Source organism: Staurois parvus, unplaced genomic scaffold, assembly GCF_062004578.1.
Source record: "Staurois parvus isolate SC_StPar_1 unplaced genomic scaffold, SC_StPar_1.0 ptg003030l, whole genome shotgun sequence".
Classification (NCBI taxonomy): domain Eukaryota; kingdom Metazoa; phylum Chordata; class Amphibia; order Anura; family Ranidae; genus Staurois; species Staurois parvus.
The window spans coordinates 46,704-73,824 of NW_028320826.1; the positions used below are offsets into that span (position 1 = coordinate 46,704).

The 27,121-nt window shown below is 44.8% G+C and overlaps 1 protein-coding gene across 2 annotated transcripts in view; it reads left to right on the forward strand.

Moving 5' to 3' along the window:
- Nucleotides 1-19,008, forward strand: part of DLG4 (discs large MAGUK scaffold protein 4) — a 53,464-nt gene extending 34,456 nt beyond the window's left edge. For both annotated transcript variants that reach the window (XM_089667108.1, XM_089667109.1), the window contains exons 16-19: nt 6,514-6,686; nt 11,715-11,824; nt 15,044-15,135; nt 18,162-19,008. In XM_089667108.1, the coding sequence (XP_089523234.1) occupies nt 6,514-6,686; nt 11,715-11,824; nt 15,044-15,135; nt 18,162-18,268 (482 nt within the window). In that variant the 3' untranslated portion in view covers nt 18,269-19,008. The remainder of the gene's footprint in view (nt 1-6,513; nt 6,687-11,714; nt 11,825-15,043; nt 15,136-18,161) is intronic.
- Nucleotides 19,009-27,121: the final 8,113 nt, after the last annotated feature.

Genomic DNA, 27,121 nt, shown 5'->3' on the forward strand with positions numbered 1-27,121 from the left:
TATAGAGCCATTTATCCAACCGTCCATCCAGAGCCTCTGGTTTATAGACCGGATACATCCTAAATATAGAGCCATTTATCCAACCGTCCATCCAGAGCCTCTGGTTTATAGACCGGGTACGTCCTAAATATAGAGCCATTTATCCAACCGTCCATCCAGAGCCTCTGGTTTATAGACCGGATACATCCTAAATATAGAGCCATTTATCCAACTGTACACCCAGAGCCTCTGGTTTATGGACCGGATACATCCTAAATATAGAGCCATTTATCCAACCGTCCATCCAGAGCCTCTGGTTTATAGACCGGATACATCCTAAATATAGAGCCATTTATCCAACCGTCCATCCAGAGCCTCTGGTTTATGGACCGGATACATCCTAAATATAGAGCCATTTATCCAACTGTACACCCAGAGCCTCTGGTTTATAGACCGGGTACGTCCTAAATATAGAGCCATTTATCCAACCGTCCATCCAGTCTCTGGTTTATAGACCGGATACGTCCTAAATATAGAGCCATTTATCCAACTGTACACCCAGAGCCTCTGGTTTATGGACTGGATATGTCCTAAATATAGAGCCATTTATCCAACTGTACACCCAGAGCCTCTGGTTTATGGACTGGATATGTCCTAAATATAGAGCCATTTATCCAACTGTACACCCAGAGCCTCTGGTTTATGGACTGGATATGTCCTAAATATAGAGCCATTTATCCAACCGTCCATCCAGTCTCTGGTTTATAGACCGGATACGTCCTAAATATAGAGCCATTTATCCAACCGTCCATCCAGAGCCTCTGGTTTATGGACCGGATACATCCTAAATATAGAACCATTTATCCAACTGTACACCCAGAGCCTCTGGTTTATGGAACGGATACATCCTAAATATAGAGCCATTTATCCAACCGTCCATCCAGAGCCTCTGGTTTATAGACCGGGTACGTCCTAAATATAGAGCCATTTATCCAACCGTCCATCCAGTCTCTGGTTTATAGACCGGGTACGTCCTAAATATAGAGCCATTTATCCAACTGTCCATCCAGAGCCTCTGGTTTATAGACCGGATACATCCTAAATATAGAGCCATTTATCCAACTGTCCATCCAGAGCCTCTGGTTTATAGACCGGATACATCCTAAATATAGAGCCATTTATCCAACCGTCCATCCAGTCTCTGGTTTATAGACCGGGTACGTCCTAAATATAGAGCCATTTATCCAACTGTACACCCAGAGCCTCTGGTTTATAGACCGGGTACGTCCTAAATATAGAGCCATTTATCCAACTGTACACCCAGAGCCTCTGGTTTATAGACCGGATACATCCTAAATATAGAACCATTTATCCAACTGTACACCCAGAGCCTCTGGTTTATAGACCGGGTACGTCCTAAATATAGAGCCATTTATCCAACCGTCCATCCAGTCTCTGGTTTATAGACCGGATACGTCCTAAATATAGAGCCATTTATCCAACTGTACACCCAGAGCCTCTGGTTTATGGACTGGATATGTCCTAAATATAGAGCCATTTATCCAACTGTACACCCAGAGCCTCTGGTTTATGGACTGGATATGTCCTAAATATAGAGCCATTTATCCAACTGTACACCCAGAGCCTCTGGTTTATAGACCGGGTACGTCCTAAATATAGAGCCATTTATCCAACTGTACACCCAGAGCCTCTGGTTTATGGACCGGATATGTCCTAAATATAGAGCCATTTATCCAACTGTACACCCAGAGCCTCTGGTTTATAGACCGGATACATCCTAAATATAGAGCCATTTATCCAACCGTCCATCCAGTCTCTGGTTTATAGACCGGATACGTCCTAAATATAGAGCCATTTATCCAACCGTCCATCCAGTCTCTGGTTTATAGACCGGATACGTCCTAAATATAGAGCCATTTATCCAACCGTCCATCCAGAGCCTCTGGTTTATGGACCGGATACATCCTAAATATAGAGCCATTTATCCAACTGTCCATCCAGAGCCTCTGGTTTATAGACCGGATACATCCTAAATATAGAACCATTTATCCAACTGTACACCCAGAGCCTCTGGTTTATAGACCGGATACATCCTAAATATAGAGCCATTTATCCAACTGTACACCCAGAGCCTCTGGTTTATGGACTGGATATGTCCTAAATATAGAGCCATTTATCCAACTGTACACCCAGAGCCTCTGGTTTATAGACCGGGTACGTCCTAAATATAGAGCCATTTATCCAACTGTACACCCAGAGCCTCTGGTTTATAGACCGGATACATCCTAAATATAGAACCATTTATCCAACTGTACACCCAGAGCCTCTGGTTTATAGACCGGATACATCCTAAATATAGAGCCATTTATCCAACCGTCCATCCAGTCTCTGGTTTATAGACCGGATACGTCCTAAATATAGAGCCATTTATCCAACCGTCCACCCAGAGCCTCTGGTTTATGGACCGGATACATCCTAAATATAGAGCCATTTATCCAACTGTACACCCAGAGCCTCTGGTTTATGGACCGGATACATCCTAAATATAGAGCCATTTATCCAACTGTACACCCAGAGCCTCTGGTTTATAGACCGGATACATCCTAAATATAGAGCCATTTATCCAACTGTACACCCAGAGCCTCTGGTTTATAGACCGGATACATCCTAAATATAGAGCCATTTATCCAACTGTACACCCAGAGCCTCTGGTTTATAGACCGGATACATCCTAAATATAGAACCATTTATCCAACTGTACACCCAGAGCCTCTGGTTTATGGACCGGATACATCCTAAATATAGAGCCATTTATCCAACCGTCCATCCAGAGCCTCTGGTTTATGGACCGGATACATCCTAAATATAGAGCCATTTATCCAACCGTCCATCCAGAGCCTCTGGTTTATGGACCGGATACATCCTAAATATAGAGCCATTTATCCAACTGTACACCCAGAGCCTCTGGTTTATGGACCGGATATGTCCTAAATATAGAGCCATTTATCCAACTGTACACCCAGAGCCTCTGGTTTATAGACCGGGTACGTCCTAAATATAGAGCCATTTATCCAACTGTACACCCAGAGCCTCTGGTTTATGGACTGGATATGTCCTAAATATAGAGCCATTTATCCAACTGTACACCCAGAGCCTCTGGTTTATAGACCGGATACATCCTAAATATAGAGCCATTTATCCAACTGTACACCCAGAGCCTCTGGTTTATAGACCGGATACATCCTAAATATAGAGCCATTTATCCAACTGTCCATCCAGAGCCTCTGGTTTATAGACCGGGTACGTCCTAAATATAGAGCCATTTATCCAACCGTCCATCCAGTCTCTGGTTTATAGACCGGATACGTCCTAAATATAGAGCCATTTATCCAACCGTCCATCCAGAGCCTCTGGTTTATGGACCGGATACATCCTAAATATAGAGCCATTTATCCAACCGTCCATCCAGAGCCTCTGGTTTATAGACCGGATACATCCTAAATATAGAGCCATTTATCCAACCGTACACCCAGAGCCTTTGGTTTATAGACCGGATACATCCTAAATATAGAGCCATTTATCCAACTGTACACCCAGAGCCTCTGGTTTATAGACCGGGTACGTCCTAAATATAGAGCCATTTATCCAACTGTACACCCAGAGCCTCTGGTTTATAGACCGGGTACGTCCTAAATATAGAGCCATTTATCCAACCGTCCATCCAGTCTCTGGTTTATAGACCGGATACGTCCTAAATATAGAGCCATTTATCCAACCGTCCATCCAGAGCCTCTGGTTTATGGACCGGATACATCCTAAATATAGAGCCATTTATCCAACCGTCCATCCAGAGCCTCTGGTTTATAGACCGGATACATCCTAAATATAGAGCCATTTATCCAACCGTACACCCAGAGCCTTTGGTTTATAGACCGGATACATCCTAAATATAGAGCCATTTATCCAACCGTACACCCAAAGCCTTTGGTTTATAGACCGGATACATCCTAAATATAGAGCCATTTATCCAACCGTACACCCAGAGCCTCTGGTTTATAGACCGGGTACGTCCTAAATATAGAGCCATTTATCCAACTCTACACCCAGAGCCTCTGGTTTATAGACCGGATACATCCTAAATATAGAGCCATTTATCCAACTGTACACCCAGAGCCTCTGGTTTATGGACCGGATACATCCTAAATATAGAGCCATTTATCCAACTGTACAGTATATGCGGAACCTGTGTAGGTGACAACCATGGCACCCTTCATAGAGGAGGAATAAACGTACCCACTCAGGGGCAGGAAGTATCCACAGGACCACCAGGGAAAATATAGGGAAAAGCCCAGAAAAAAACAAATGTTTCACCAAAGCACCAGTAAACTGCAATATGTGGCATTTTTGTTCTTGAGTTCAGATATACTTTACAAAACTCTAAATCGTTGCTTTATTAGACGAAATCTGTGTATACTTGTGTACTTGGGAGTATATAATCTGGGTATACTTGTGTACTTGGGAGTATATAATCTGGGTATACTTGTGTACTTGGGAGTATATAATCTGGGTATACTTGTGTACTTGGGAGTATATAATCTGGGTATACTTGTGTACTTGGGAGTATATAATCTGGGTATACTTGTGTATATTGGGAGTATATAATCTGGGTATACTTGTGTACTTGGGAGTATATAATCTGTGTATACTTGTGTATATTGGGAGTATATAATCTGGGTATACTTGTGTATATTGGGAGTATATAATCTGGGTATACTTGTGTACTTGGGAGTATATAATCTGGGTATACTTGTGTACTTGGGAGTGTACTTGGGAGTATATAATCTGGGTATACTTGTGTACTTGGGAGTATATAATCTGGGTATACTTGTGTACTTGGGAGTATATAATCTGGGTATACTTGTGTACTTGGGAGTATATAATCTGGGTATACTTGTGTACTTGGGAGTATATAATCTGGGTATACTTGTGTATATTGGGAGTATATAATCTGGGTATACTTGTGTATATTGGGAGTATATAATCTGGGTATACTTGTGTACTTGGGAGTGTACTTGGGAGTATATAATCTGGGTATACTTGTGTACTTGGGAGTATATAATCTGTGTATACTTGTGTATATTGGGAGTATATAATCTGGGTATACTTGTGTACTTGGGAGGATATAATCTGGGTATACTTGTGTATATTGGGAGTATATAATCTGGGTATACTTGTGTACTTGGGAGTATATAATCTGGGTATACTTGTGTACTTGGGAGTATATAATCTGGGTATACTTGTGTACTTGGGAGTATATAATCTGGGTATACTTGTGTATATTGGGAGTATATAATCTGGGTATACTTGTGTACTTGGGAGTATATAATCTGGGTATACTTGTGTACTTGGGAGTATATAATCTGGGTATACTTGTGTACTTGGGAGTGTACTTGGGAGTATATAATCTGGGTATACTTGTGTACTTGGGAGTATGTAATCTGTGTATACTTGTGTATATTGGGAGTATATAATCTGGGTATACTTGTGTACTTGGGAGTATATAATCTGGGTATACTTGTGTACTTGGGAGTATATAATCTGGGTATACTTGTGTATATTGGGAGTATATAATCTGGGTATACTTGTGTACTTGGGAGTATATAATCTGGGTATACTTGTGTACTTGGGAGTATATAATCTGGGTATACTTGTGTACTTGGGAGTATATAATCTGGGTATACTTGTGTACTTGGGAGTATATAATCTGGGTATACTTGTGTACTTGGGAGTATATAATCTGGGTATACTTGTGTACTTGGGAGTATATAATCTGGGTATACTTGTGTACTTGGGAGTGTACTTGGGAGTATATAATCTGGGTATACTTGTGTACTTGGGAGTATATAATCTGGGTATACTTGTGTACTTGGGAGTATATAATCTGTGTATACTTGTGTACTTGGGAGTATATAATCTGGGTATACTTGTGTATATTGGGAGTATATAATCTGTGTATACTTGTGTACTTGGGAGTATATAATCTGGGTATACTTGTGTATATTGAAGTATATAATCTGGGTATACTTGTGTACTTGGGAGTATATAATCTGTGTATACTTGTGTACTTGGGAGTATATAATCTGGGTATACTTGTGTACTTGGGAGTATATAATCTGGGTATACTTGTGTATATTGGGAGTATATAATCTGGGTATACTTGTGTATATTGGGAGTATATAATCTGGGTATACTTGTGTATTTGGGAGTATATAATCTGGGTATACTTGTGTACTTGGGAGTATATAATCTGGGTATACTTGTGTACTTGGGAGTATATAATCTGGGTATACTTGTGTACTTGGGAGTATATAATCTGGGTATATTTGTGTGTATTGGGAGTCATCAATTATTTCTGATGGCCAATCAAGGTGGTGAGAAGATCCATATAATCCAGGCTGGGAGGGTCACAGTTTAGACAGAACTCTGCAATCTAACCACTGACTCCTCCTACAGATACGACACGCCCCAAGCGGGACTACGAGGTGGATGGTAGAGACTACCACTTTGTCTCATCTCGGGAGAAGATGGAGAAAGACATTCAGAGTCACAAGTTTATTGAAGCTGGACAGTATAATGGTCACTTATACGGGACAAGTGTGCAGAGCGTCAGGGAGGTTGCCGAGCAGGTAGTGGTGTCATAGTCCATTCATGTAAATGTACCTACATGCCCTACTGCCACATTGTCATCCTCTCCGTATCTTCCTCCTCGCTCCTCATTGCCGCATTGTCATCCTCTCGGTATCTTCCTCCTCACTCCTCATTGCCACATTGTCATCCTCTCGGTATCTTCCTCCTCACTCCTCATTGCCACATTGTCATCCTCTCGGTATCTTCCTCCTCACTCCTCATTGCCACATTGTCATTCTCTCCGTATCTTCCTCCTCACTCCTCATTGCCACATTGTCATCCTCTCGGTATCTTCCTCCTCACTCCTCATTGCCACATTGTCATCCTCTCGGTATCTTCCTCCTCACTCCTCATTGCCACATTGTCATCCTCTCGGTATCTTCCTCCTCACTCCTCATTGCCACATTGTCATCCTCTCGGTATCTTCCTCCTCACTCCTCATTGCCACATTGACATCCTCTCGGTATCTTCCTCCTCACTCCTCATTGCCACATTGTCATCCTCTCGGTATCTTCCTCCTCACTCCTCATTGCCACATTGTCATCCTCTCGGTATCTTCCTCCTCACTCCTCATTGCCACATTGTCATCCTCTCGGTATCTTCCTCCTCACTCCTCATTGCCACATTGTCATTCTCTCGGTATCTTCCTCTTCACTTCTCATTGCTGTCTTGGAAATTCGCTTTTAACGAATTTCTCCTTACAGTGAGTACTCGCAGTTGGATGGGCAGAAATCCCCCATAAAGCTGTGCGAATCTCGCTTACCACGACTGCAGCTTAGCCCCAAGATTCCTGCGCCTCCAACTGGGTTAGCTCTGGAAATGATCACACGACACTCTCAGGTTGCTGTTCGAATTCACATAGAGGCCGATCCAACTCCAGCCTCCGATTTTTATTTACAAGCAGACACACACCCCCCCACATGAATAAGGTCAATCCCCTCCCACAGAACAATGCAATGGGGAGTGCCTATACACAGGATGTACATTCCGATTGGAGCATAGCCTTTCCTATTATCTATTACCAGTCCTCCCCTCCCTCCATGAGCTCTGAGGAGAGCAGACTTCCTGTCCTACTAGCTCCTAGTGGTATGTAAATTCAGTAGTTAAGCAGTGCCAGTCTGTACCTGGATGGGCCCGATACGATCTTTATTAAAACACATCCATCCAGATACAGTTCAGGTCGGTAGTGGTTGTAAGATATACATGAGCCTACACGCGGAGTCTGCACTGCTTGGCGCCTTGTGGTACGGAGTCCATGTGGTACTATGCTGCTGATATGTGGATACAGGCCCGCGGCCTACCGCCGGCAGCATTCGCATCAAATGGTGGTATACACGCCGGTCTATAAGCGCAGATCTGCCATCTCATCCATTACCGAGCTGAGTACTGTAATACATACATGGTACATGGCATGGCCCAATTGCAGCCTTCAGAGCTTTAATTATACACACCAGAGACATATGAAGAACACTCATATATGACACATTTAACGTTCAATTTATCCTCAATATCTTCCTCTTCACTCCTCATTGCCACATCTCTATCTTCAGTATCTTCCTCTTCACTCCTCATTGCCACATTCTCATCCTCTCGGTATCTTCCTCCTTATTCCTCATTGCCACATCTCCATCCTCTCAGTATCATCCTCCTCACTTCTCATTGCCACATCTCTATCCTCAGTATCTTCCTCTTCACTCCTCATTGCCACATTCTCATCCTCTCTGTATCTTCCTCCTCATTGCCACATCTCAATCCTCTCAGTATCTTCCTCCTCACTGCCACATCTCCAAACTCTCAGTATCTTACTCCTCATTGCTACATCTCCATCCTCTCAGTATCTTCCTCTTCACTCCTCATTGCTCCATCTCCATACTACCTATATCTCCCCCTCTTCCTCTACACTCCTCATTACTACATCTCCATCCTAGCTTTATCTGCTCCTCCTCTACACTCCTGATTGTTACATCTCCATCCTGTATCTTTCTCTACATTCTTCATTGCTTCATCTCCATCCTGCCTTTATCTACTTCTCCTCTACACTCCTCTTTGCTTCATCTCCAACCTACCTTTATCTCCTCCTCTTCCTCTATACTCCTCATTGCTACATCTCCACCCCTCCTCTTCCTCTATACTCCTCATGGCTTCATCTCCATCCTACCTTTATGTCCTCCTCTTCCTCCACATTCCTCATTACTGCATCTTCACTCCATATTTATCCTCCTCCTCTACACTCATTGCTTCATCTCCACCCCTTCTGTACCTCCTCCTCTTTCTCTACATTCTTCATTGCTTCATCTCCATCCTACCTTTATCTACTTCTCCTCTACACTCCTCTTTGCTTCATCTCCAACCTACCTTTATCTCCCCCTCTTCCTCTGCACTCCTCATTGCTACATCCCCATCCTGTAAGTATCTTCCTCTACACTCACTGCTTCATCTCCATCCTACCTTTATCTCCCCCTCTTCCTTTACACTCATCATTGCTACATCCCCATCCTGTATCTTCCTCTACACTCCTCACTGCTTCATCTCCATCCTATCTTTATCTCCCCCTTTTCCTCTACACTCCTCATTGTTACATCTCCATCCTGTAAGTATCTTACTCTACACTCTTCATCTCCATCCTGCCTTTATCTGCTCCTCCTCCTCCTCTACACTCCTCATTGCTTCATCTCCATCCTACCGTTATCTCCTCCTCTTCCTCTACATTCCTCATTACTACATCTTCACCCCCTCCTCTTCCTCTACACTTCTCATTGCTACATCTCCACCCCCTCCTCTTCCTCTACTTTTCATTGCTACATCTCCACTTCCTCTACACTCCTCATGGCTTCATCTCCATCCTACCTTTATCACCCTCCTCATCCTCTACACTCCTCATTACTACATCTTCACCCCATCTTTATCTCCTCCTCTTCCTCTACACTCCTCATTACTACATCTTCACCCCATCTTTATCTCCTCCTCTTCCTCTACATTCCTCATTACTACATCTTCACCCCATCTTTATCTCCTCCTCTTCCTCTACACTCCTCATTACTACATCTTCACCCCATCTTTATCTTCTTCTCTTCCTCTACACTCCTCATTACTACATCTTCACCCCATCTTTATCACCCTCCACTTCCTCTACACTCCTCATTACTACATCTTCACCCCATCTTTATCTCCTCCTCTTCCTCTACACTCCTCATTACTACATCTTCACCCCATCTTTATCACCCTCCTCATCCTCTACACTCCTCATTACTACATCTTCACCCCATCTTTATCTCCTCCTCTTCCTCTACACTCCTCATTACTACATCTTCACCCCATCTTTATCACCCTCCTCTTCCTCTACACTCCTCATTACTACATCTTCACCCCATCTTTATCTCCTCCTCTTCCTCTACACTCCTCATTACTACATCTTCACCCCATCTTTATCACCCTCCACTTCCTCTACACTCCTCATTACTACATCTTCACCCCATCTTTATCTTCTTCTCTTCCTCTACACTCCTCATTACTACATCTTCACCCCATCTTTATCTCCTCCTCTTCCTCTACACTCCTCATTACTACATCTTCACCCCATCTTTATCACCCTCCACTTCCTCTACACTCCTTATTACTACATCTTCACCCCATCTTTATCTCCTACTCTTCTTCTACACTCCTCATTACTACATCTTCACCCCATCTTTATCTCCTCCTCTTCCTCTACACTCCTCATTACTACATCTTCACCCCATCTTTATCTCCTCCTCTTCCTCTACACTCCTCATTACTACATCTTCACCCCATCTTTATCTCCTCCTCTTCCTCTACACTCCTCATTACTACATCTTCACCCCATCTTTATCTCCTCCTCTTCCTCTACACTCCTCATTACTACATCTTCACCCCATCTTTATCTCCTCTTCCTCTACACTCCTCATTACTACATCTTCACCCCATCTTTATCTCCTCCTCTTCCTCTACACTCTTGCATGCATCTGCTATTGTGTTAAATTATGGACATTGTAGGGAGGGGTTACCATCTGTATCCAATTTCAAAGACTTCATTCACTTCCTGTCCTGTAGACACAATAGTGAGAGGAAATCTCTTCAAAGACGGTTGTCACCAGAACAATGGTCCCCGTTGGACGATTTCTTCTCTATTCTTGTTTTGGTGATAACTCAAACATTTTGGATTGTTCCTTTCTGCAGACAACGGTCACCAGGGCAGGTAGGGTTAAGGCCTGTGTCAGTAGGCTTTTGTTCATGTCAGAACGGCTCCTCACAATACAAGTCTATGAGAATGAAGCTGGTCAGAAGGGGCTCACTTGTGGGTTAGCAAATTTGTGAACGATCTCAGAAGCCTCTTAAACTGACATCAAAAGCATGCTGCCATTGCCCACCAACACAAGCCCAAAATCCACCAACACAGGCCCAAAATCCACCAACACAGGCCCAAAATCCACCAACACAGGCCCAAAATCCACCAACACAGGCCCTAGACCTTTGTAATGTGAACACAGACAGGAATAAATACCTAAGAGAAGTTATAACCCCTTCCCACTCTACAATGCATCATTTCGGGTAGAGTCAGGGAGGGTTATAACCCCTGTCAGCTTTGTTTTCATCTGTGTCCTGTTGGTAAGATAGTACTTTACCTTCCTGTCCCGTAGCTAAAACAGGAAGTGAGGGAAAATCCCTTCAAAGTGAGAGAATCATTGGTTGTCACCAGTATCAGTGTCCCCATTGGAAGATTTACCTACTTTCCCTGTTCAACAAAGAATTTGTGATTTTTTTTTTGTTTTCACTTTCACTCTTGGTGATAACAGTCACCAGGACAAATAGAGAGGATGAGTCTACCTAACAGGGACACAGACAGTGCTCAAATCCTGACAGGTACGAATCCCTCTCCACTTCATCCAAAACAAAAAAGCTGCCTTTAGTTATACTTCGATGAGTTTTGCTGTAAGATGCAGTTTAGTTGTCTTATGACCGCTTTCTAACATCGTTCCTTTTACAAAGATCTCCCATGATTCTTTTCTCAGGGCAAGCACTGCATCCTGGATGTTTCTGCTAATGCCGTCAGACGTCTTCAGGCTGCTCAGCTACAACCTATTGCTATTTTTATACGTCCAAAATCTCTGGAGAACATTTTGTAAGAGCCTTGCTGTCTTTGTCTCTTTTTCTCATAAAACTGCCCTGTTCATGTTATCTCTGCAGATTAGATTAGCAATTCTGGGTTGCATCCAAACTGCAGAAGAACTGGAGCAAAAGTGACCATGTTTGTCTAATTCAATACCTGTACATTCTAAATGCAAGCCTTCAAAAATCTTACATTACCTGGGTCGGTCCAGGTTCTGATTATCTCCAGACTGATGTAGAATGAAGGGTCAGGTCAGGTTCTGATTATCTCCAAACTGATATAGAATGAGGGGACAGTCCAGGTTCTGATAATCTCCAGACTGATGTGGAATGAAGGGTCAGGTCAGGGTCTGATTATCTACAGACCGATGTGGAATGAAGGGTCAGGTCAGGGTCTGATTATCTCCAAACTGATGTAGAATGAGAGGTATGTCCAGGTTCTGATTATCTCCAGACTGATGTAGAATGAGAGGTATGTCCAGGTTCTGATCATCTCCAGACTGATGTAGAATGAGAGGTATGTCCAGGTTCTGATCATCTCCAGACTGATGTAGAATGAGAGGTATGTCCAGGTTCTGATCATCTCCAGACTGATGTAGAATGAGGGGACAGTCCAGGTTCTGATAATCTCCAGACTGATGTAGAATGAGGGGACAGTCCAGGTTCTGATCATCTCCAGACTGATGTAGAATGAAGGGACAGTCCAGGTTCTGATCATCTCCAGACTGATGTAGAATGAAGGGACAGTCCAGGTTTTGATCATCTCCAGACTGATGTAGAATGAAGGGACAGTCCAGGTTTTGATCATCTCCAGACTGATGTAGAATGAAGGGACAGTCCAGGTTTTGATCATCTCCAGACTGATGTAGAATGAGGGGACAGTCCAGGTTTTGATCATCTCCAGACTGATGTAGAATGAGGGGACAGTCCAGGTTTTGATCATCTCCAGACTGATGTAGAATGAGGGGACAGTCCAGGTCTTGATCATCTCCAGACTGATGTAGAATGAGGGGACAGTCCAGGTCTTGATCATCTCCAGACTGATGTAGAATGAGGGGACAGTCCAGGATGAGATATAGGGGTCAGTTTTAATGCCAATTATCTACAGACTGAAGTAGGATGAGGGTTCATGTCAGTCCAGATTCTAATAATCTCTAAATCCACGTAAAACAATTATTAGGTTGAGTTCTTGCTCCTTGTATCTTCTGACTGATGTTGGATAGATGGATAAATTCTGGCTTTGATTATATCCAGACTTATGAAGGGTGAGGATTAGGGTCACTTTTGGTTCTGCTTATCTCCAGAGTGATGAAGGATGTAGATCAGGGTCAGTTTGAATTTGTAGCCCTCCTTTGTCTACTTTCCTTCCTATATCTCAAATCCCTCTTCTGTCTCCTCTGTCAGTTTTCTTTTTTCCTTCTCTGTCTTGTCTTATTTTACTTTTTCTTCTCTGTCTCCTCTGTCGTATTTCTATTGTCCCTCTTCTGTCTCCTCTGTCGTATTTCTATTGTCCTTCTTCTGTCTCCTCTGTAGTATTTCTATTGTCCCTCTTCTGTCTCCTCTGTCGTATTTCTATTGTCCCTCTTCTGTCTCCTCTGTCGTTTTTCTATTGTCCCTCTTCTGTCTCCTCTGTCGTATTTCTATTGTCCCTCTTCTGTCTCCTCTGTCGTATTTCTATTGTCCCTCTTCTGTCTCTTCTGTAGTATTTCTATTGTCCCTCTTCTGTCTCCTCTGTCGTATTTCTATTATCCCTCTTCTGTCTCCTCTGTCGTATTTCTATTGTCTATTGTCCCTCTTCTGTCTCCTCTGTCGTATTTCTATTGTCCCTCTTCTGTCTCCTCTGTAGTATTTCTATTGTCCCTCTTCTGTCTCCTCTGTCGTATTTCTATTGTCTATTGTCCCTCTTCTGTCTCCTCTGTCATTTTTCTATTGTCCCTCTTCTGTCTCCTCTGTCGTATATCTATTATCCCTCTTCTGTCTCCTCTGTCGTACTTCTATTGTCCCTCTTCTGTCTCCTCTGTCATTTTTCTATTGTCCCTCTTCTGTCTCCTCTGTCGTACTTCTATTGTCCCTCTTCTGTCTCCTCTGTCGTATTTCTATTGTCCCTCTTCTGTCTCCTCTGTCGTATTTCTATTGTCTATTGTCCCTCTTCTGTCTCCTCTGTCGTATTTTCGTATTTCTATTGTCCCTCTTCTGTCTCCTCTGTCGTATTTCTATTGTCCCTCTTCTGTCTCCTCTGTCGTATTTCTATTGTCCCTCTTCTGTCTCCTCTGTCGTATTTCTATTGTCCCTCTTCTGTCTCCTCTGTCGTATTTCTATTGTCCTTCTTCTGTCTCCTCTCTCTTATTTCTATTGTCCCTCTTCTGTCTCCTCTGTCGTATTTCTATTGTCCCTCTTCTGTCTCCTCTGTCTTATTTCTATTGTCCCTCTTCTGTCTCCTCTCTTATTTCTATTGTCCCTCTTCTGTCTCCTCTGTCGTGTTTCTATTATCCCTCTTCTGTCCCCTCTGTCGTATTTCTATTGTCCCTCTTCTGTCCCCTCTGTCGTATTTCTATTGTCCCTCTTCTGTCCCCTCTGTCGTACTTCTATTGTCCCTCTTCTGTCTCCTCTGTCGTATTTCTATTGTCCCTCTTCTGTCTCCTCTGTCGTACTTCTATTGTCCCTCTTCTGTCTCCTCTGTCGTACTTCTATTGTCCCTCTTCTGTCTCCTCTGTCGTATTTCTATTGTCCCTCTTCTGTCTCTGTCGTATTTCTATTGTCCCTCTTCTGTCTCCTCTGTCGTATTTCTATTGTCCCTCTTCTGTCTCCTCTGTCGTATTTCTATTGTCCCTCTTCTGTCTCCTCTGTCGTATTTCTATTGTCCCTCTTCTGTCTCCTCTGTCTTATTTCTATTGTCCCTCTTCTGTCTCCTCTGTCGTACTTCTATTGTCCGTCTTCTGTCTCCTCTGTCGTATTTCTATTGTCCCTCTTCTGTCTCCTCTGTCGTATTTCTATTGTCCTTCTTCTGTGTCTCCTCTGTCGTATTTCTATTGTCCCTCTTCTGTCTCCTCTGTCGTATTTCTATTGTCCCTCTTCTGTCTCCTCTGTCGTATTTCTATTGTCCCTCTTCTGTCTCCTCTGTCGTATTTCTATTGTCCCTCTTCTGTCTCCTCTGTCGTATTGTCCTTCTTTGCCTCCTTTGGCCTCCTTTTTTCTTGCCTTTTTCTCATTCATCTTTCCTTGATCTCTGTAGAGAAATTAATAAACGACTAACAGAGGAACAAGCAAGGAAAACGTACGAAAGGTCCACAAAGCTGGAACAAGACTTCACAGAGTGCTTCTCAGGTAGGATAAGTTTTCCTTTGGAAGTCCATTGTTTCCTTAATGGCGAAGTTCACTTCATACATAAGCCGGCCTATGCAGACTAGGGGCCCCATCAGTGTAAAACGCAGACTAGGGGCCCCATCAGTGTAAAACGCAGACTAGGGGCCCCAGTAGTATACAATAAATGGTGTTGTTTACCCTAAATGCCATATCTGTAGCCCTTTCCTGTCCTCATTGAAGCCTGGGTGAAATACTCCAAATATTTGCATTCCTATGTCCTGGCTTATTTCCAGGGCACAACAGTCATTGGCCCCTTGGCACCCCCCATCCCCCCCCAAGTACTACTGGGGGGGAAACTCACTATAGTGGGAGTGGCAGAGACGCAAACTACTGGGGGGACAGCTCACCATTGTGGGAGGGGCAGACGCAAACTACTGGGGGGACAGCTCACCATTGTGGGAGGGGCAGAGACGCAAACTACTGGGGGGACAGCTCACCATTGTGGGAGGGGCAGAGACTCAAACTACTGGAGGGAAATCTCACCATTGTGGGAGGGGCAGACGCAAACTACTGGAGGGAAATCTCCCCATTGTGGGAGGGGCAGAGACGCAAACTACTGGGGGGACAGCTCACCATTGTGGGAGGGGCAGAGACGCAAACTACTGGGGGGACAGCTCACCATTGTGGGAGGGGCAGAGACGCAAACTACTGGGGGGACATCTCACCATTGTGGGAGGGGCACAGACGCAAACTACTGGAGGGAAATCTCACCATTTTGGGAGGGGCAGACGCAAACTACTGGGGGAAAATCTCCCCATTGTGGGAGGGGCAGACGCAAACTACTGGGGGGAAATCTCCCCATTGTGGGAGGGGCAGACGCAAACTACTGGGGGGAAATCTCCCCATTGTGGAAGGGGTAGAGACACAAACTACTGGGGGGAAATCTCCCCATTGTGGGAGGGGCAGAGACACAAACTACTGGGAGGGACATCTCTCCATTGTGGGAGGGGTAGAGACACAAACTACTGGGGGGACATCTCCCCATTGTGGGAGGGGCAGAGACACAAACTACTGGGGGGAAATCTCCCCATTGTGGAAGGGGTAGAGACACAAACTACTGGGGGGAAATCTCCCCATTGTGGGAGGGGCAGAGACACAAACTACTGGGAGGGACATCTCTCCATTGTGGGAGGGGTAGAGACACAAACTACTGGGGGGACATCTCCCCATTGTGGGAGGGGCAGAGACACAAACTACTGGGGGGAAATCTCCCCATTGTGGAAGGGGTAGAGACACAAACTACTGGGGGGAAATCTCCCCATTGTGGGAGGGGCAGAGACACAAACTAATGGGGGGGACATCTCTCCATTGTGGGAGGGTTAGAGACACAAACTAATGGGGGGGAAATCTCCCCATTGTGGGAGGGGAAGAGACACAAACTACTCCAGGTAAATCTCCCCATTGTTGGAGGGGCAGAGACACAAACTAATGGGGGGGGACGACATCTCAACATTGTGGGAGGGGCAGAGACACAAACTAATGGGGGGGACATCTCAACATTGTGGGAGGGGCAGACACACAAACTAATGGGGGGGGCATCTCACCATTGTGGGAGGGGCAGAGACACAAACTACTGCAGGTAAATCTCCCCATTGTGGGAGGGGCAGAGACACAAACTAATGGGGGGACATCTCTCCATTGTGGGAGGGGCAGAGACACAAACTAATGGGGGGGACATCTCCCCATTGTGGGAGGGGCAGAGACACAAACTACTGCAGGTAAATCTCTCCATTGGCTTTGAAGCATCTAGTAGAAAAGAGATGCCTTGAATACTGAATTGAGTGTTGTGCTGAGTGAAGATATATCTGAACACACAAATGTAATACATTACAGCCTACCAGTCCTTACACCAGTCCTTACACCCGTCCTTACACCAGTCCTTAGACCAGTCCTTACACCCGCCCTTACACCAGTCCTTACACCCGTCCTTACACCAGTCCTTACACCCGTCCTTACACCAGTCCTTACACCCGTCCTTACACCAGTCCTTACACCCGTCCTTACACCCGTCCTTACACCAGTCCTTAGACCAGTCCTTACACCCGCCCTTACACCAGTCCTTACACCAGTCCTTACACCAGTCCTTACACCAGCCCTTACACCAGTCCTTACACCAGTCCTTACACCAGCCCTTACACCAGTCCTTACACCCGTCCTTACACCCGTCCTTACACCCGCCCTTACACCCGTCCTTACACCAGTCCTTACACCAGCCCTTACACCCGTCCTTACACCCGTCCTTACACCAGTCCTTACACCAGCCCTTACACCCGTCCTTACACCCGTCCTTACACCAGCCCTTACACCCGTCCTTACACGTTGTGGCTGGATTAGGTTTCTTTTTTCATTTATTTTCAGCTGGTGATCCTTATAGTAACACACGTCCAGTCCAGGGTGGCTACACTCACTCATCCACTGTATCTGTGTTGCCACCCTTGGAGAGCAGCATGGTCATCCTGTGGGGCGGCTGCTGATAAATGGACTCATGGATTTAGATGGACTTTACATACGTGACTAACAAATTAAAGTTGAATCCAGTTAACACCTTTTAAGTAGTTATAGGAATATTTGACCAATCTGACCCTCGTGAGCATCCCTGCCAAAGTTAAGTGATTTGTCTTGACCCTTTAAGTATCATTTTTCCTGCTTGGGCTATTAAATTGACAAACAGACTTACTGGCAGGATCACCAGGTAATGAGCCTACAGTTATTATAATTCCTTGAATTCCACTTTTACAGTTACTATATACAAAGTAATGACGTGTCATTTTCTTCTCACCCCCCCAATATGGCCTGGACCCACTGTGGGCATTGCTGAAGCTCTCCTCCGCTGGCTGGAAGAGTTTATAGCTTTAGTAGCCCCAGAAAGTCTAGTCTCTGTGATAGCTTTAATGAGATTGAAGACTGCTGTTAATGTTTTCTGTTTTTCCTCTTTCCCTCTGTTTCTGCTCCTCCGATCTTGGACATCTTCTTGTTCTTCCCTTCAGCGGTGGTCGAGGGAGACAGCTTTGAAGAGGTCTACCATAAAATAAAAGGGATCATCGAGGACCTGTCAGGACCCTACATCTGGGTTCCTTCCCGTGAAAGACTTTAAAACCAACCTCTTCCTTCACCCTCAGCATGATGAGTGGAGACTGCTCTCTCCTGGAGCTTTGTAAATGTGGAGGCAATAAGGCACTTCCTGGCTTCTGATGGCCTCCCCTCCCTGGAGGGCCTTATGTCATATCCTTTTACATATCAGGAGGCCATTATGTTTGTGTTTATATGTTTTTACGTGTGTATTTTATACATGCACAAAACTCATATAGACCACAAGCCGGCGCTCCTCTTTTTTCATGGCTCCTCGTGGGAGTGGTTTCCTTGTGATCCAGCCTCTGCTGACTGCAGTTGGTGTGGATCTTGCAGTCCCACCTAATAGGGTGGGTGGAGCCTGTTGTATAAAGAGACTTTTAGTCCTGGTTTTTTTATCTCGCTGTCTGCGTTAATCTTGTGCATGCGTCTTATACTGGAAGGGGGGATTCTGGAAAAAATTTCCCCCCATCCCCACGCACATGCCCTTAGAGTTTGGGGCAATATGAACTATAACACCCCTTGTAAGGGGCAGTAGATTCATGGATGTCTCCTTAGCTCAAAAACAAAGCCATGGAGGGATGTTCAATGCTCTTCGGGGCTCGGACAGGACAGAGACTGACCAGAAAGCACTGCTGGCACTCTCGTCAGAACGCGGGATGAAGGGGCGGAGCTCTCTGGGGCTCAGGCAGGCGGAGGGTTACATACAGTACAGTAATAAAGATAAAACTATTTTATGTGGATAAATAAAATGTTATATATTTATTTGCTGCCTCTGTGTAGTGTGGTGCTGTCAATTTCAGAAAATTCTGTTGTTGATACCATACTTTTTCCAGAAAAATACCCAAAAAACAAACCAAACGGCCCCCTCTCCACTGATGACCTTCAGCACACTCTCCATCAATATGACCTGATTCAGTATTGATATAAAGTTCCAGAAGTAATCGTCTGTGCGGAAAAGTTCTTCCAAAAGGCACCAATGGGGAGTATCAAAGCTGATTACCAGATGGAGATGGTCCTCAAAAGCTGAGCGGCCAAACAGCTCTTTCAAACAACCATCCCTAGAACCTTCTGCAACAGATATCCGGCTAATGGCCGAGGCACGTTCCCATTGACCTTTCCAACAAAGTATCTTCTCCAGGATTTCAGAGAAATGCTCCCATCATGGAAAGTGTAAAGGCAGCCTCATAGTGTAGTAATACAGGTTAAGATTTGCTACAAGTAAATGAGTTCACTTACAGAAGTACAAAATTGTATGCATATCAAAAAAATCACAAACCACTCTGTGGCCCTCTGGGTGGTGGCCCTCTGCTCAGTTACAGAGTCTACATGACATCTTTATAGGGACCCTTTGATAGAATCATTTCTATAATCTTCGTGTACACAGGGCTCATCTCACTAATTTGGGGGGAGTTTTTTAAAATTTTTATGGATGTTGATTTTTATTTTTAGCACTGCACTTATTCACAGGATTTCTTTTTGATTGGAAGTCAACAAAGTGTGCCAACTGCTGTATATTGGAAGTTCTCATGAGCCTAAACACATCCCTAACCCAGAAATAGGAATATAAAACAGGAGAAATGTATGTTCCATCTCAGCTTCCAAGTGTAGAACATCAGCACCGACCATGTTTAGCAGGAAACAAAGCTGGTAGCTGGGCCCAGTCACCAGTGGAGGAGGATGGACGAAGGGGTTGGTGATGGAATATCAGCTGCACTGGACAACATACCGAAGGCCTAAGTATCTAATACAATGAATAAACAAAGCATGGAGCTCAAAGCAGGCAGAGAAGACACAAAGGAGGGTTGTGTTGTCAGCCCACAACAGGACGTTCTGGCACATCAGACTGAGGTTTTCTGCACTTGAAGGGTCTTTATTGGGGGGGGTAACGTGCATGGATGGGGGTGCAGCTTTATACTACAGTGTAAATTCTTGTTTTCTCAATCATCTGCACTCAGTACCCCATAATGACAAAGTGAATACAAAATGTTTGCACATTTATGAATAAGAGAAAACCCAAAATCTCACATTGGCCTCAGTATACAGAGCCTTTGCAACAACACTTGATATTTACAGTCAGGTCCATAAATATTGGGACATGGACACAATTCTAACATTTTTGGCTCTATACACCACAATGGATTTGAAATGAAAGGAACAAGATGTGCTTTAACTGCAGACTGTCAGCTTTAATTTGAGGGTATTTACATCCAAATCAGGTGAACGGTGTAGGAATTACAACAGTTTGCATATGTGCCTCCCACTTGTTAAGGGACCAAAAGTAATGGGACAGAATAATATTCATAAATCAAACTTTCACTTTTTAATACTTGGTTGCAAATCCTTTGCAGTCAATTACAACCTGAAGTGTGGAACGCATAGACATCACCAGACGCTGGGTGTCATCCCTGGTGATGCTCTGCCAGGCCTCTACTGCAACTGTCTTCAGTTCCTGCTTGTTCTTGGGGCATTTTCCCTTCAGTTTTGTCTTCAGCAAGTGAAATGCTCCATCGGATTCAGGTCAGGTGATTGGCCATTGCAGAACATTCCACTTCTTTGGTGGCTTTTGCAGTCTGCTTTGGGTCATTGTCCATCTGCACTGTGAAGCGTCCAATGAGTTGTGAAGCATTTGGCTGAATATGAGCCGATAATATTCCCGAAACACTTCACAATTCATCCGGCTGCTTCTGTCAGCCGTCACATCATCAATAAATACAAGAGAAGCAGTTCCATTGGCAGCCATACATGCCCACGCCATGACACTACCACCACCATGATCACTGATGAGGTGGTATGCTGAGGACCATGAGCAGTTCCTTCTCCATACTCTTCTCTTCCCATCACTCTGGTACAAGTTGATGTCGGTCTCATCTGTCCATAGGATGTTGTTCCAGAACTGTGAAGGCTTTTTTACATGTCGTTTGGCAAACTCTAATCTGGCCTTCCTGTGTTTGAGGCTCACCAATGGTTTCCATCTTGTGGTGAACCCTCTGTATTCACTCTGGTGAAGTCTTCTCTTGATTGGTGACTTTGACACACATACACCTACCTCCTGGAGGGTGTTCTTGATCTGGCCAACTGTTGTGAAGGGTGTTTTCTTCACCAGGAAAGAATTCTTCGCTCATCCAGCACAGTTGTTTTCCGTGGTCTTCCGGGTCTTTTGGTGTTGCTGGGCTCACCGGTGCATTCCTTCTTTTTAAGAATGTTCCAAACAGTTGTTTTGGCCGCCTAATGTTTTTGCTATCTCTCTGATGGGTTTGTTTTGTTTTTTCAGCCTAATGATGGCTTCACTGATAGTGACAGCTCTTTGGATCTCATCTTGAGAGTTGGCAGCAACAGATTCCAAATGCAAATAGCACACTTGAAATGAACTCTGGACCTATTATCTGCTCATTGTAATTGGGATAATGAGGGAATAACGCACACCTGGCCATGGAACAGCTGAGAAGCCAATTGTCCCATTACTTTTGGTCCCTTAACAAGTGGGAGGCACATATGCAAACTGTTGTCATTCCTACACCGTTCACCGGATTTGGATGTAAATACCCTCAAATTAAAGCTGACAGTCTGCAGTTAAAGCACATCTTGTTCGTTTCATTTCAAATCTATTGTGGTGTATAGAGCCAAAAATGTTAGAGTTGTGTCCATGTCCCAATATTTATGGACCTGACTGTAGCTCAGCTGCCTCCACGCCCCTTGATTGTTGCTGAGATATTTCTATACTTTGATTGGAGTACCTGTGATAAATTCAATTGGTTGGACATGATTTGGAGAAGCGCACACACCTCTCTATAAAACGCCTTCCAGCTGACAATGCATACTGCAAAAGCTTTGTCATTAGCCCCAAGCAAGGCAGTCCCTTGCCCCATGTCGTGCGGTCACAGCCCACCTACATCGGAAGGTTCGTTTTCTTTTTTTACCTGGAATAGAGCTATAAGAAAGAATAAGTGACAAATAATGGACCAGTAAACTAAAAGGGCTTTATGTAATACAATAACCCCTCCCCCTCCTGAAGCTTTAGCCCCCCTCCTGACCAGGCCCTTTTTTTTTTTTTGCTGTAGAGCGCTGCATTACTTTAACTGACAATTGCACGGTCATGCAACAATGCACCCAAATTAAATTTACATCCTTTTTACTCACGAATTGAGCTATCTTTCTGTGGTATTTGATCACATGTGCATTTTTAATTTTTTTGCTATAAACAAAAAAAAAAGACTGACAATTTTGAGAAAGAAAAAACAATATTTGACTTTGTTATTAAACATGTCCAGCAAAAATTTTTTTAGAAAATCAAATTTCATCATAGAATTTATGCAAAAATGTATTCTGCTCCGTGGCTTTGCTAAAAAAAAAATCCCAAAACATGTAAATTTAATTGGTTTATGTGAATGTTAGTGTTTACAAATGACGGTATAGCTACACTAGGATTTTTTTTTTCATTGTTACTAGCAATGGCAGCGATCAGCGACTTATAGCAGGACTGCGGGGGACATTCTGACATTGGGGGGTGGAACTTACTTGGTGTTACTGACATCCCCAGTGACACCAATACAGTGATCAGTGCTAAAAAAAAAAAAAAAAAGCATTGACACTGTACTAATGGAACTGGGCAGGAAGGGGTTAACATCTGGGGCAATCAAAGGGTTAACTGTGTGCTGGGAGCGTTTTACTAGGGTGGGTGTGTTTTTCTGACTAATCACACTGCTCTAGATGCCTGTGCTGTGCAGTGTGCCCGAGCTGACAGGCAGGACTGTTAGTAAACAAAACAGTCCTCCTCCCCATCGGTGATCGTTGGAAATCACCGGGCGTCAGCGAGTAATTATTGGCCGGGACCCAGTGATTAACAGCCGCAAATGGCAGCACACCCCCTACCCGGAAATACAAAATCACGTATACCGTATTTTCCGGCGTATAAGACGACCCCCTACTTTTCCTGCTAAAATATAGGGTTTGAGCTATACTTGCCGTATAAGACTACCCCTCTTCCAACGCACACCAAATAAAAATGAAAAAACATCAGATTTGATTTCAATATGGTATGCTATTTCAGTATGGTATTCCAATGATGGGGTGCTATTCCTCCCACTGACACCAATGATGGGGCGCTATTCCTCCCACTGACACCAATGATGGGGCGCTACTCCTCCCACTGACACCAATCATGGGGCACTGTTCCTCCCACTGACACCAATGATGGGGCACTGTTCCTCCTACTGACACCAATGATGGGACACTATTCCTCCCACTGATACCAACGATGGGGCACTATTCCTCCCACTGACACCAACGATGGGGCACTATTCCTCCCACTGACACCAACGATGGGGCACTATTCCTCCCACTGACACCAACGATGGGACACTATTCCTCCCACTGACACCAATGATGGGACACTATTCCTCCCACTGACTAATGATGGAGCACTATTCCTCCCACTGACACCAATGATGGTGCCCCATCATTAGTGTCAGTGTGTGAGAAATAGTGCCCCATCATTAGTCAGTGGGAGGAATAGTGTCCCATCATTGGTATCAGTGGGAGGAATAGTGCCCCATTGTTGGTGTCAGTGGGAGGAATAGTGCCCCATCGTTGGTGTCAGTGGGGGAGGAATAGTGCCCCATCGTTGGTATCAGTGGGGAGAATAGTGCCCCATCGTTGGTATCAGTGGGGAGAATAGTGCCCCGTCATTGGTGTCAGTGTTTGAGGAATAGTGCCCCATCGTTGGTATCAGTGGGGGAGGAGGAATAGTGCCTCATCGTTGGTGTCAGTGGGAGAGGAATAGTGCCCCATCGTTAGTGTCAGTGGGGGAGAGGAGCGGCTGCTCCTTCTTCCAGTTCGGCCGCTCGATTTTCCCGGGGCCGCTCGTCTCCGCCTCCTCGCCGGTGATTGGTCGCCTGTGTGCCTTTCCAGTGCTGGCCCCCAATCACCGGTGAGGAGGCGGAGCCGAGCGGCTGCGTGACCATCGAGCAGCCGAACTGAAAGAAGGAGCAGCCGCGCTTCCTGGACCGGATCGTCGTGGGACCGGAGCCAGGTAAGGTACAGCAGCCCCTCTGCCCACCCCTGTACTTAGTGTCCGATGGAGGAGGAGGGGGGCGGCGCCGCGCCGCCCTTTGAAAAAGTGCCGCCCTGACACCGGCTCGCACCGGCGTATAAGACGACCGCCGACTTTTCAGAAGATTTTCAGGGGTTGAAAAGTCGTCTTATACGCCGGAAAATACGGTATATATGTGATTTTGCACACCTGTGCCACCCTGTAGCAGTATTTCTGCTATAGAGCGGACGGGAAGTGGTTACAGGCATGATTTACAATTAAAAAAAGGCCCAAAAACAGAGTGTGCACACTATGGTGATCATCTGGACTTTATAAATAATAAAGAGGTCGGTATAAATCACTCAATCTCAGTGGTTGCTGATGATGCTAAGCAGGGCAATAACTTCCCAGCAGGATGTGAACTTTACAGGAAGACCTCAAACTAAAGGAGTGGGCAACTACATGGCAAATGAGGTTGAATATTGAGAAATGTAAAAGTAATGCACTTGGGGCTAAACATATTCATGCAAGTTACGCTCTACTGGGGGAATCCAGGATGGAGAAGGATTTGGGGGTCCTAGTAGATGACAGACTCAGCAATAGCATGCAATGCCAAGCTGCAGAAAGAAAAGTCGGCAGAATATTACCATGCATTAAGGAGGGGATTTACTCAAAAAATAAAAGGACAATTCCACCACTTTATAAAAATAACTCTGGAGTATGCCGACTAGTTCTGGTCATCATTGCTCAGAAGGGATGTGCTGGAACTGGAGAGAATCCAGCTTAAGGCAACAAAGCTAACGAGGCTGAAGGACCCCATTTATTGAGGAACAACTGCAAACATTAAATGTACATAGTTAGTCTGACTGAAAGAAGACAAAAGTCCATCCAGTTCAACCATTAAAAAAAAAAAAAGTTATAATCCTACACCCAACAGTTGATCCAGAGGAAGGCAAAAACCCCAAAAAGCACAATCCACTTTGCTCCTGCAGGGGAAATATTCCTTCCTGACCCCCCGAGAGGCAATCAGATATTCCCTGGATCCACTTTCCCAATAAATGTTCTATCCAGTTATATTCCCCCTGGAGAAGAGACGCTTGAGAGGCGATATACAAATATCTCAATGGTAATTCTAGGAAAGGGAAGAAGGTATTTAGCCTCAGGTCACTCAGTAGACACATGGCCACTCAATGAAGTTGGATGATAAATAGTTCAACCTTAAACAGTGTAGAGGGTTCTTTACTGTCAGAGCCGAGAGGATGTGCAAAACTCTTCCACATGTGAGGGGAGTACTGAAAATGTAAAACAAAAACTCTTACATGGGCATCTTGGTGCAAACAACATACAGGGATATGGGAAATGGTATGAGCATGAACACACCCACACAGGACAGACTGAGCTCTTTATTCAGCTATGTAACAACAATGATTTGTGTTAAAGTAGAATTAAAGGCAAGGCTATAACCCCTGTCATTTTTTTTTTTGCCATCTGTGTTCCATTGGGGAGATTTCCCTTCACTTTCTGTCCCATAGACAATACAGGAAGTGAGAGGAAATCCCTCCAAAGTGAAGGAATCCTGGTGTGTTACCAGAACTAGTGTCCCCATTGGAAGGATTTCCCCTTAATTAATGTTCTGATATCCACCCAAAATGTGGGATTTTTTTTTACTTCCAATGATAACAGCAAACAGGACAAATAGAGTGACTCTCCCTAAGAGGTGCATAGACAGGTTCTAATTCTACCATGAGGTCTTGGCAAAGCAACAAGAATATCTCCAGGAGCTCAGCATAGCCACCTCAGCCAGCTGGTTCACATGCCAAAGGAGTGGAAAGCCTCTGCAGCTGCTGGGGAACTACAGGGCCCAGAGATTACTCACTACCTCTTGTGCTAGAGCCCGATCTTAGCCCCCACAGCATCCTCCAAGATGGCGCCACCATGACGTGGAGCTGTGGCTGACTACTAGTAAAAAGATATCCAAGCCCTCAGCAACTCCTTCAGCTGATGCTAACTCACCTCTTCTCTGCCCGAACTCTCCCATTCTGACTGCAATGCTGTCACAGGCAGACTCCCCCACAGATTTGGTCACCTCTCAGGCCTTGGGTTCTCACTGTGATGGTGATCTCTGGGACGTTCTGGCCCATCTCTCCACAAAGCCAGATATTCACGAGATGACGGCCTCTGTAGTGTCCACACTGTCCCATGAGCTGCAGGACTTGATGCACAAGCTGAAAGCTGTCTTTGAGAGGGTCACTACCCTGTAACCATTGGCTACAAGCACAGACATCCGGCCATGGAGTCCTCTCAGGTCACTTTATTATGTGGCTGCAGATTGACGACGGGGAAAACAGGAACTGCAGGAATAACCTACGTCTTCGGGACATACCCGAGGCAACCTGGTACCTCGATCACTGTTCCTCTGTTACTGCCATCCGTAACCATCAGTTTGGGATACCCCACCACCGCCACGTTGGGGCTCGATTGCATGCATCAGGTTCAGAATGCCCAACCTAAACCTTTTCCATCGGCAGATCTGCCAAATGGCAGAAGTGAAGTCACAACCGGAAGACCTGCCTCTACACATTTTGTTACATCCAGGACGCCATCAGGAAGTCTTCACATCCAGGATGTCACTTCTGCTATTTGGAGCTCAGGTTGGCTCCTCAGCAGCACTTCCACAACAAACGTGGCAGGTCATGGCGGGTGTTGGGGGGTAGCACAGTACTATGAGAGTGCATTACTTTTGTTGGGGATTTCAACAATGAAATATTGGTTGCACTATGATGGTTTCCCTGGTCTATCTTTTACATATGAATACGAAATCCACTGTTCCCAGAAGGTTACTGGAGG